The 13,134-nt window shown below is 47.1% G+C and overlaps 1 protein-coding gene across 1 annotated transcript in view; it reads right to left on the reverse strand.

The window, feature by feature from the left end:
- Window positions 1-13,134, reverse strand: part of BRCA1 (BRCA1 DNA repair associated) — a 413,307-nt gene that overhangs the window by 282,868 nt on the left and 117,305 nt on the right. The window contains exon 9 of the mRNA XM_082271609.1: window positions 5,652-5,791. Coding sequence (XP_082127735.1) covers window positions 5,652-5,791 — 140 coding nt within the window. The remainder of the gene's footprint in view (window positions 1-5,651; window positions 5,792-13,134) is intronic.

The raw sequence follows: 13,134 nt of genomic DNA on the forward strand, positions 1-13,134 counted from the left end.
CCGGGTGAAGAGACCATTTATCCAGATTGCAGAGCAGAGAGGGCCGGAAAATATCGTTCTGCCCTCCTCAAGATGCCGGCCACTTCCTGGGCTGCCAGGGCACTCTTTGTGCCCCCTTGATTATTGACATATGCCACAGCCTTAGCATTGTGTGATTGTATCCGCACAGGGTGTCCCTGCAGATGATCCTTCCACTGAGACAGACAAAGTCTGATCGCCCGAATTTCCAGGATGTTGGTCGGCAACCTGGACTCCTCCTGAGTCCAGACACCTTGGGCCAAACACACCCCCAAGACACCTAGCCATCCAGACAGACTGGCATCCATGGCAATTACAGTCCAATACAGTGTAAGAAAGGATTTTCCCAGACGTAGACCCGGGGAGCAGAGCCACCATAGGAGAGACTTCCTCTAACCCAGACTCAACAGAATCAGATTGTCCAATGACCAGCAGGACCTTGTTCCATTTGATCAGAATCTCCCTTTGCAAAGGTCTGGTGTGGAACTGTGCAAACGGAACCGCATTGAAGGTGGAGACCATCAGACCCAGCACTTGCATGCAAGTTCTGAGTGACAATCGAGGGTTGGGCAACAGGAGCCGAACAGCATCCTGTGGCTTCAGAATTTTTCAGAGGAAGAAACACACAGCCTGACGCCGAATCTAGCCTCAGACCCTAGCAGTCCAGCTGTTTGGACTGAGACAGTGCCGACTTCTGAAAATTCAGTGTCCACCCGAACTCCTGCAGAGTTCGCACCATAACGTCCAAGTCGGCTTCTAGAGCCGAGGAAGACTCTGCAAGCAGAAGCAGATTGTCCAGGTAACCTAGTACCGCAGTCCCCTTCTACCCATAACAAGGCCAACACTGGGGCCAAAACCTTTGTGAACACTCGTGGAGCTGAGGCGAGACCAAAGGGTAACGCCACTAATCAAAAGTGCTTCTCACCCACGGCAAAACGAAGAAAACGCTGATACCCAACATATACTGGAAAACTAAGGTAAGTGTCCTCGATAGAAGCCAGCAGATCTCCTTGATGAAGGAAAGCTACTACTGTGCGGATGGACTCCATCTGAAATTTCTGAACCTGCACAAAGTGGTTCAGAGCCTTGAGAGCCAAGAACAAACCTTGCCTTCCTTCCTGGGAACTGTAAACAGATTTGAATAAAAACCTTGAAAACCTTTCCGACTCTGAAACCGGCACAATAACTCCTTGTGCTAACAGGCCCTGCACTGCTCCATAGAGGCCCTGTAGCCGCTCTGGAGACAGGCGTCTTGCCAGAGGCAAGGACCGAAACTCAACCTTGCAACGAAATGAATTCGTTTGTGGACCCATTTGTTCTGAATGAGCAAGGCCCACGGATCCGGAAAGAAGCAAAAACGTCCCCCGACCCAAATGTGGGTGAGGGGCCCCTTCAGGCTGGTGAAGGCTTGCCTGCAGAACCAGAAGTGTCCACTTTGGACTTGCTACTCCAGGGTCTCTTGGAGCCTCCCGCAAAGTTAAGGGTGGATCTTGAGCCATTTTCCTGCGAGCCAGACGGACGAAAGGGCCGCTTGTGAGCCGAAAAGAAGGGACCCCGCTTACAGAGAGGTTCCTTCCCCTTAGCAGCCTGCAAAGGGAAAAATGTACTCTTAAAAAATGGGAGGGACCAATGCGCTACCAATGAGGTAAATGAGGTAGATAAATAGCAGAAGAAGATGAGTGGAGCACCGAAATCAGCTGCCGATTGTAGTAGTGTCACCACTTACAGTTAAAATGTGAAGGAGAAGGGGAATCAGCGCTCAATTTCTTATTGGCCCACCATTTTAGAAATTGAGCGCTGATTCCCCCTTTCCTTCAAAAATTTACTCTTGCCTCCCATAAGGCCCCTTAATGATCTCTTCCATAGGGACAACAAACAGACGGTCACCTACAAAAGGAAGATCAGTCAGCACCTTTTTAGAAACCTGGTCAGCTGACCAGTACTTCAACCAGATCACGCAGCGAAGGATAACAGTCATCATAGAAACCCTGCCGGCCAAGGGATACATCACAAATATACTGTAACCCTTTGATCAACTAATCTGCAAGGTCCGCCTGCTCAGAAGGCTGTTGACTCCCCTCCAGATCATGGCGCAAACTCTTAGCCCATTCAGTTAAGCTCTGGGATACCAAGGTGATCGCAAACACCGGTCTCAAAAATGAAACCAGCCACGGTGAAGAGGTACCATTTTCATGCTTGGCTGCAGAGGACGACGACTCATCTATAAGACTTACTATTAGAGCACTCAGCGTGCATGGAAGCAGACCCAGTGGGCTGACTCTCGCCCGCGGTGGCCAAATCCACATCAGAATCTGAGGAAGCAGAGGATACAGGTGAAGGCGAGGCGCTTCTTGTCAGGTCTCCTTTGCAGGGTCATATCTAGTTTGGCTACTAGCGACTGCAGGGCTGTTGTCATGGCCACCAGAGCAGACTGAGACCCCGAGGGTCCCGCAGCTTTCAGGAGTGGATTGGGTAATGAAACATGCTCCATGACCCTAAAGGGCTAAACGGAATTGCGCTGCTCAGCAAAGAAAAACATTTTTTTTTTTTTTTGGGGGGCGGGATTGGAGGCCCCTCCCTGCTGTGTACTGCTGGGGAACCGCAAGAGAGGAAGGATGGATACCCCCAGAAACTAACCACCCGAGTTGGAGAGCGCCAAAATGGTCTGCCACACTGCTGGAAAGAGGAAGAGGAAACGGTGACCTGACACTAGAGGCCCCTGCAGCCTCAGCACTGCATCAGACTACAGGAAAATAGCCGCCATTGAAACTATGAGGAAACCACAAACATGGTCGCCGAAGCCAGAAATACAGAGATCATGTAAAAATGGCGGCACCATGCGGCGCTGCACGGGACCCTGGACCCCATGAAAAAATTCACAGACCCCAGAAGGGGACCTCCAAGGGACGCCCCCCTCAGCACCCAGGTACGGACACCCACAGGGGACCGACATCGGCATCACCCACTGCTCCTCCAGCCCAGCACCATGCAGCCCCCTACCCAATTTCACCCATGGCCCCAAAGAGGGCAGGGGGGGGCAGAGGACAAATGAGGGCACCAACTTAGGGGGGAACCCCGCAAAGGAGAAGGGGGGGAACACAAGGACACAGGCCTACTATAACCAGGAGGGGCCTGCGACAACCTCAGCAATTCCACAGGAAAGGAGGGGGGACACTACTCACCATACCATGGTAACCGGGCGGGCGCCACTCCCAGCAGTCCACCGCACCATCTTGGAATGGGGGTGCTGAGGCCTAAGGTATGCTGTGACTCTGGTCGCGACTTTTGTCGTGACCAGGGCTATGCGACCTAACAAGGTGTTTCACTCGCGGGTCAGCCCCCGTCCAGATGGGCTACGTCGCGGCCAACCGAGTGCGGAGCTAATAGTTGGGTGGCGTCGCAGGGCAGACTGGGAAGACAGTAAGGATCTACAATATCCAGTGCGTCGCCCAGTCCAGCTGTTGATTGTAGTTCACACAGTAACAGTTGATTGTAGTTCACATAGAAACAAAAATAATAAACAAAAGTAAAAAAAACTCAGTTTAAATAGGAAAAAATGCAAGGACCGCAGATCCCAGCAGAGAGCCAACTCCTGACTAAGCAAAAAAAAAAAAAACTGGAGTCCTACCGCAGGAAGTGATGGTATACCCTCTGGGACTGTCCCAGGGGCATAACCAAAAAGGTTTCCACCTAGTCCTACTCCTGAAGAGAGACAGCATAATACCCACTGGTCTGGTCTGAAGAATTGAAGTTGTGTCTGTCAGTGAACGAAAGAAAATATCTTTTAATTTTTTTTTTTTTTTATTATTATTGTTTTGTATTTCTACGATGTACATGCATCTATGCTGTATTGCTGTTTATTATTGCAAATTTATCTTTGTTATACAACTCAATAAAGTTTGTTTGTTGACAAAAAAAAAGATCAGGAGCGGTGTCCATTAATGAACGAAAGAGAAATTGTTTTTATTTTTTATTTTACAAAATAAAGAGTATCTGATTTAAGTCTTAGCAACTGAAAGTGAGCAAGTTCTCTGAACATACAGCAAGTCCTTTATAAATTAGAGCTCAAACAATATTTGCTCATAATGTGAGTTGTCAGCAGGGATTAACAGTTTATTGTGAAAAAAAAAAATATTAAAAAACATGTATTAAATCGTAAATTTTTCCCAATTCAAAGGGAAGATTGCATTTCCTCAAATAAGACAATGCCTCGGCACACTCTGTTCTGGTAGCCTCTTGGGATTATGATGGGCACAGCCTGTATAACCCCTGCTTTTGATTATTGGATTACATTGATCATACTGAGGGTAGGTCCAGAAACAGGAAGAAATGTTCCACAGAGACACTGCAAAGGATTAACCAGTAAGCCTGAACAAAGGAGTCAGCTGCAGAATGCTTTCTGAAAGCCTCAGTGTTTAGGGGAATGTTTTTAGTAAATGTAAGAAAGAATAGTGAAAATAAAGTAATTATAATAGAACTCTGTAGCCTTAATGTTAAAATGAGCTTGTAGGATATATGCAACTACCTTTGAAGGTTCTAAGGAACACATTCTTATATGAAGGTATTACACCATTTTACACATGTGATTTATATGCAATTTGAAAGCACCCATAAAGATTTTTCCTCTGGGATGCACGCACAACAATACCTAGACACTGGAATACAACAGTGACTAACCAAGATAGAAACACCACTGAAACTGAACAATTATGCGATTGGAAAAACGAAGGTCTCAAACTCAATATAGACAGAATTTGTTTATAGACAAATGGACACTATGTATACTTTACTTGAATTCAAAAAATGCAAAGACATTGCCATGAGCCCAACTTAAATGGTCTATAACCTCTCACTTGCCTTTAGGCAATCCCAAAAAATTCATTTCTTTAGCAAAATCTATCACAATCCCCCCAGGGATCATACCTTTTGTGTCATGTGTTATGGGTTTAGATTGTAGCTCCCAGGAGCAGGGCCTTCCTATCCTTCTTGTCTTGAATTGCATTGTAACTGTACTATCGCCCTTTATTTTGTAAAGCACTGTGCAAACTGTTGGCAGTATATAAGTCCTGTACAATAAAAACTACAAAATACTAAAATATGTGCCGGTGCTTTACCAGTTCCAGTGCTTTACCATACCAGATGAATCCACATTCAGAAAGGGATCCATCACCTCTCACAGCGCGGGTATCACCTATACATATACAACCAGATGAATCCACAGCCCCCAACCACTACCCATGCAGAATACAATAACTGGCAGCAGATTGTGGGTCCATTCACACTGTTTAACATGGACAGGGGAGCTATGTGGATAGCTTTATATTGTTTTTTCTTATACTTTCTATTATCTTCACTGCATTATATGGACATGCTTCTAACTGGTAACCCCCAATAAACTACAAAAGATGATATTTTGGACCATACGAGCCTTTGAGGACATGTTCAACAGGAAGAAATACCTCACACTGATAGCTGACCGAGCAGTAAAACACCGTGATGATGTCAGCTAGTGTAAACCAACCCTAAATGTATGTTTCGTGCAGCTCCATACTAAAATCAGCATTTCACATTAATGGATATATGTGCATGAATACAATATACGCTATTTGTTTTCACAGCTGTTTTTCATATACCTAGATCTGATGCCACCACCTCATCTGTTTCTGGTTTCAGTGAAATATTTTCACAGATCTTCAGGTCTTCATTCTGGCTTTTTGCAGAACCCACGTCTTCTCCCAATTCACTTTGCGTATCAGATCTACCACAATCATTTCTACAGAACACACAAAAGAAAGTAAAAGTTGTGAACCCACTATAGACCTAAATGGGTAAATTAATTTATAAACATGACTGAAATACATATGGACACCTGCTGGGTGCTGCCTTTCTTTAGATATGCTGTATAGATCGAATCCAGCCATGAATTTACGACGAGCCTTTAGATACCTTTTTGTGACGTATGTATAACACCTACCTACAAAAGCCACTACCACCTTTCAAAAAAACCTACTTGGAAGCTTTATGCTTCAATTTGAGGATATGTAAACAAAGGACTAAACTTGGAAGTGATAGATACCTAGAATGGGTTTTTGCTGATGCCTGCAGCGGTTAACCAGGTCACCCTTATTGCTGCTTAATAAGACCCATTTGGCAGAGTGCGCACTGCATAGGGGTGAAGGCTGGTGATTGCACACACCATATTTTGCATGAAGTGATACTGTATTCACGTGTGTGTGTGTGTGTGTGTTACTCAGTATACCAATATCAACCACTACGAGTTTTCTTTTTTTGGACACACCTGGAGTTCCGGAACCATTTAAGACTAACGAGTGTAGATACCAACCCTCTCAGGATTGCCGTAACCTATGCGCGTTTGCTGCACTTGATTGAGCAGACATAGCCTCTGTTAAACGTCATATCAGGTTAAACTAGAGGAATATCACTATGCTTTTATCGGATGTTTTGGATCACTGGAAGGTGATACTTTTCTGAGATTGAGTGTGTAATACAAAAAAGGACTTTTACTTTAGGACTACTTGATAGCCCTTTATTGATAGCCTTTTATTTAGCATAAAAAAATGGATTTTTGTAAGATCTTACCGTAAAATCCTTTTCTCTTAAGCTCATTGACAGACGTAGTCTTCTTGATTCTCAAGAGCTGGGTTATGTTGTCTCCGCAGGAGTAGGACTAGGCAGAAAGACAAAACGTTCTGGCTCCACCTTAGGGGCAGTCCCTGAGGGTATATCCTCCCTCTCTCTGCTACAGGGAATCAGTTCTGTTCTAAAGCAGTAACAGAGAATTTAACCCAACCCAACTCAATGATAGAGGGGCGGGTACTACGTCTGTCAATGAGCTTAAGAGAAAAGGATTTTACGCTAAGATCTTACAAAAATCAATTTTTCTCTATCGCTCATTGACAGACGTAGTCTTCTTGATTCTCAAGAGCTGGGACATCCAGAAGCAGTGCCACAAATGAGGGGTGGGATTGACAAAAATCAAAATCCAATCTAGAAGGCCCAACCGGTGCCAAACTAGAAGTTTTAAAGGCTCATTATAAACAAAGAATGAGACTCAAAAGAAAAATTTCCAACGGAAAAAACCCTCGAGGCAGACCCTGGTCTCCTCAAATGGCGGCCTGCAAAACCTTGCGGCCAAACACGGCATAAGATGATGCCATTACATCAACTTTATAATGTTTTGTAAAGGTATGCACCGACGACCAGGTAGCCGCCTTGCACACCTGGACCACTGACGCCTGATGGCGAAAGGCCCATGACGCACTAAGTGCCCGAGTGGAGTGCACCTTAACAGGGAACGGGGGCTCCCGACCCTTAATAGAATAAGCCTGTACCACCGTCTGTCTGATCCATTTGGAAATGGTCGCGGCAGATGCAGGCAACCCTTTTTTGGGTCCATCCGGGATCACAAAAAGTGAATCCGTCTTGCGAAACGAGTCTGTCGTTTTTAAGTATACCCTGATCGCCCGGACCACATCCAAGGAGTGTAAAGCAAACTCCCGAGGATGACTGGGCTTAGGACACAGGGAAGGTAATACAATTTCTTCATTCAGATGAAATTCTGAAACCACTTTTGGTAGGAAGGATGGATTCGGACGAAGAACCACCTTATCTCTATGAACCACCAGATATGGGGAACGACAAGATAAAGCGGCCAGTTCTGACACCCTGCGCGCAGAAGTGATAGCCACCAAGAAGGCCACCTTCTGGGACAACGTAGGTAGAGGAATCTCCCTAATATCTTCAAAGGGAGGTTTCTGAAGAACCGACAATACTAAATTAAGATCCCAGGGTGGTAACGGCGCGTGCACTGGCGGAGCCAGATGTCGCACCCCCTGGATGAAATTCCGCACCAAGGAATGAGTAGCCAAAGGCTTCTGAAAGAAGATAGCTAAAGCTGAGACCTGACCCTTGATAGTGCTCAAGGCCAGTTTCTGCTCAACCCCTTGTTGCAGAAAAGCTAATATTCGACTAACCGAATAAGACCGTGGACGGAACCCCAAAGGTTCACACCATGCAATGTAGGACTTCCATGTGCGATGATAAATCTTTCTGGAAGTCGCTTTCCTTGCTTCAACTAGAGTAGGAATAACTGAAGCTGACAATCCCTTGTCCTTCAGCACCTGGGTCTCAATAGCCAGGCCGTTAAAGCCAGCGATCGTAAAGCAGGATGGAAGATCGGTCCCTGAGACAGTAGGTCCTCCCTGAGAGGAAGTCTCCACGGGACGTCCGCCACCAGTCTGACCACGTCGGCGTACCAAGCTCGACGAGGCCAGTCCGGAGCTACCAGAATTACTGGAATTCCTTCCTCCTCTATCCTGCGAAGAAGTCTTGGCAGTAACGCGAGAGGAGGGAAGGCATACATTAGCTGGTATTGCCCCCACGGGGCGATCAGTGCGTCTGCGGTCTCTGCTAGAGGATCGCGGGAGCGAGCCACGAATCTCTGTACTCTCCTGTTGAATCGTGATGCCAACAGATCCACATCCGGGGTGCCCCACCGTAGGCACAACTGGTGGAAAACGTCTGGATGGAGGGACCATTCCCCTTGATCCAGAGTCTGACGGCTGAGATAATCTGCCTGCCAATTCTCCACCCCCGGAATGAACACCGCAGAGATAGCTGGAACAAATCGTTCCACCCAGCGAAGAATGCAAGCCACTTCTTTGGCCGCTCGGACACTCTTGGTGCCCCCCTGGTGATTGACATAAGCCACGGCCGTGGCATTGTCCGACTGGATCCGAACCGGGCTGCCCTGGAGCTGCTCGGTCCAGTGAATCAGACAAAGTCTGATCGCTCTCAGTTCCAATACATTTATCGGTAACCTGGATTCTTCCGGGGACCAAAGTCCCTGGACAGATAACTGACCGAGAATTCCTCCCCATCCGGATAGACTGGCATCCGTGGTCACTATCGTCCAATATATTGGCAGAAATGACTTTCCCTGGCTGAGCATCGGAGACCGAAGCCACCAGACCAGAGACTCTCTGGTCTGTTTGCTCAATCGGATCTGATTGTCCAGGGATTCCGGATTCCGATTCCATCTGAGAAGAATCTCTTGCTGAAGAATTCGGGTATGGGACTGGGCAAATAGGACTGCTTCGAAGGAAGCCACCATCAACCCCAGAACCCTCATGCAAGTCCGAAGGGAAGACCAGCTGTTGGATAGTAACAACTGGACTGCTGATTGAATCTTTCGGAGTTTCCCTACCGGAAGGAAAACTCTTGTCCTGACTGTGTCTAGAATTAGACCCAGATATTCGAGCCTCTGGGTGGGAACCAGAAATGACTTTTGCTGGTTCACCAGCCACCCGAATTCCTGTAAAGAAATCATAGTAATTTCTATGTTTTGTAGCAAGGTCTGAGGAGACTCTGCATGAAGCAGAAGATCGTCTAGGTAACCAAGAATCGATATGCCTCTTTGGCGCAGTAGTGCCAACATTGGGGCCAACACCTTCGTGAAGACCCGAGGAGCCGTGGCGAGACCGAAAGGTAACGCCACAAACTGATAGTGGTTCTCTTCTACGGAAAAGCGTAGAAACCGCTGATGTCCTGCGAAAATGGGAATGTGAAGATATGCGTCCTTGATGTCTATGGACGCTAGGACATCCCCTGGATGCAGGAAGGCTGCTACTGTGCGAATGGACTCCATTCTGAATTTTCTTATGTTGACAAAAGAATTGAGTGCCCTTAAGTCCAGAATTGGACGCACTTTGCCCTCTTTCCTGGGTATTGTAAATAGGTTTGAATAAAACCCTTGAAAACGTTCTGTCCAAGGAACGTGGACTACCACTCCTTGTTGTAGTAAATCCGTGACTGCTCTCCGCAGATCTTCTAAACGATCCGGGGATAGTCGAATATTGGAAGGGAAGAATCGCGCCGGTGGGAGAGATCGAAACTCGATCTTGTAGTCTGACCTTATGACTTTGCAAACCCACTTGTCCGGGATTCTGGAAATCCATGGATCCGGGAACCGGCGAAGACGTCCCCCCACCCCAGTTATGGGTGGGGGCGCACCTTCAGGCCTTGGATGATTTATCTTCAGGTCTGGAGGGGGCGGGCTTTTGCTTGCCCGACCAACGACCCCTGACGCCTCCTGAAGGAGCTTTGGAGGACTTAATTTTTTCACCCGCGGGACGAAAAAACCTCTTGTGAGCAGAAAAAGAAGGCCCTCGTCTTTGACGAGTTCCTTTACCTTTAAAATTTTGCGGTAAAAAGGTGCTCTTTCCACCCGTGAGATCCTTAACAACAAATCTGATACTGCCTGAGGGACCTCTTCTAAGTCCCGGCGTAACCACTTGGTCCATTCAGTTACAGCCTGCGAAACCAGACCAATAGCTATTATAGGTCTGAAAGCTGATCCAATCAAGGAAAACATGGTGCGAGACATAGCTTCTATCTTGCGATCCACTGGATCTTTAAAAGACGGAGCGTCTTCTAGAGGAATAACCGTGGCTTTATTCAATCTAGCAATTAGTGAATCCACCACAGGTGGTTCTGTCCATTTCTTAATGAGGGTTTCCTCATACGGATAACGCCTGTTAATGCGTTTAGAAATAGTAAAAGTGCGTTTTGGCAGACGCCATTCTTCTTCGATTGGATTGCCAAAACATTTGGGCAATGGAAAAACCTTCGCCACTTTGATGCGTTTTTTAGTCCCAAAAGGGATTTCAGTTTCAGCTATTTCCGACGGAATACCCTGTAATCTTAAGGTTTCTTGAACAGATACAATGAGTGCGTTTACCAACGCTTCCTCTCTGGCTATGGCCAATGCCGAAACATCCTCCTCACTGTCTGAAGAGACAGTACCCGAGACACCAATCCCAGATGAAGTACCTGCAACTGCAGAAATAGGCTCAGAGTCTGAATCCGAGGTTTCAGATAATAAGGGGTTAGGCGGGGGTCGCTTTCTTGCGCCCTGTCCCTGACAAGCCACTTCCACCCGGGACACAAAAGTTTCCATAATAGCTGACAATGAATCAATCGTCAGTAGGGTGCTGGAGGATCCTGCAGACCCCTCGAGGGGATCCGGAGGAGATACATGAGTGGCAGGGTCCATGTTAATTCAGGACACCTTTGCCAGAAAACACAAAAAAAAAAAAACTTTTTTTTTTTTATGTGTCTCCCCCTAGCGCAATAGCGCCCCTCAGAGTACCTGCTCCTCGATCCCCACAGAGAGAGAGAGGGACCCCCAAGGCTCACCAACCGATGCAGTGAAGTTTCCAACCGACTGCAGTCAGCGTCTGTCTTTTACAGACTGGAAGGAGCTGTTGCTTTTTCCCGGGTAGAAGGACGTGGCTCCGCCCCCTGTGTACGCCTTCCGGCGTTCCCAGCTCTCCACGAGGTAGCTGGGCTCATGAAACATGGCCGCCCCCATACAAGAGACATAAGGCTCCAAAAACATGGCGGCCGGCGTGACCTGAGGACATACATGCACTTGGTCTACGGCAAAATGGCGGCGGACCGCCGAAATCGTTTTCCCAGCACATCCACCTGCATCTCTGCTAAGTGGCGATATATTGATCTACAGGAGATACACTACAAATAAGGTAGGATTATACCTCCTATGTCTGCTGTAATATTGTAATAACTGTAGTCTGCTGGGTAGAGTGTTAGCTCTCAAACCAAGTCCACTTCCCACAAACACATACTGTATTTACAAGGGGGACTTTTTAGTGTCAGATATATACTGACCATGTATGGAGGGGCCCATAATTCATACTGCCTCATAACGAGGAAAGAAAAAAGGGAACGTTTACTCACCATACTAAACCGACAGGCACCCTCTCTTCACAATACCCTCTCCACCGGGGTGGGGGGTTGTGGACCACTCCGGACGCCTCGACTCTCTGGTTCCTGGCGTCCAAGCGAGACTTTTAACTCGCAAGGTCAGTCCCTCCACTGGGACTCCGTCGCGGCCGACCCAGCGCGGAGCTCTGGTCTGCACGCGCTCGTAGGCAGAAACCGGGATGACCACTGGATCTCAACATCCAGCCCGTCGCCCGGCCCCGCATACTTACTTGAATGTGTCGCGGCCGACCAAGCGCAATGCAATGGTCTGCGCGCGCTCGTAGGCCGGCTGGGGTGACCACAAGTGTCGCCCAGTCCGGCGTTTTTGCTTGAAGATCTCACAGGAAAAAAACACTGGAGAAAAACTACCTAAAAAATGTTTTTTCTAAAGAAAAAAATCTTGCCAGGACCAAAAGATCCCAGCAAGGAACTTAGGTCCTTACTCCTGACTAGACAGAAAAAAACTGATTCCCTGTAGCAGAGAGAGGGAGGATATACCCTCAGGGACTGCCCCTAAGGTGGAGCCAGAACGTTTTGTCTTTCTGCCTAGTCCTACTCCTGCGGAGACAACATAACCCAGCTCTTGAGAATCAAGAAGACTACGTCTGTCAATGAGCGATAGAGAAACCCTATTTGCTAATTTCCATTCATTACAGCACTGCATATTTTATTTAAAATGGGATTTGATTTTAGAGTCCTTCACTGGGTGCTCTGGCTCAAATGGCCTCCAGACATTGAAAATGCAGCTCCAAAAACGATGTAGCCGGCAACTCCAAAATCCCATGAAAATCTTTATTTGCTACAGGAAGGTCAAGATTATAAACAGTTGACGCATTTCGGCATACATTGTTCACAGCATTGCTGTGAACAAGGCTGTATGCTGAAACACATCAGCTGTTTTTAATCTTGACCTTTTTGTAGCAAATAAAGATTTTCATGGGATTCTGGAGTTACCGGCTACACCTTTCTTGGACACCATCAGACTAAGCAATCTCATGCAACTCCTCACAGTGGACCCACAACAGGAACGGAATAAGAAAACTTGAGACTGAAGGCTTAATAACATTTCCTGGGCAGGAAAACTGTGGCTACAGAGATATCCAGGGTGACACCCAGTTAATTTAAGGGATGGGTCAGCATCACCAGAAATTCTGGATATTCAGGAGCCTACCAAATACTTCCAGTGACTGCAGAGTGAGGCAGAGATTGTCTGTCAGGTCCAACAAAGAATACTCCTGTAGACGATAATCCAGATAACCTACCATTGGAATGCCCCTGAGATGTAAAAGCACTAATATGAAGGTAAGCACC

This window comes from Pelophylax lessonae (assembly GCF_965119305.1).
Source record: "Pelophylax lessonae genome assembly, chromosome: 11".
Classification (NCBI taxonomy): Eukaryota; Metazoa; Chordata; class Amphibia; order Anura; family Ranidae; genus Pelophylax; species Pelophylax lessonae.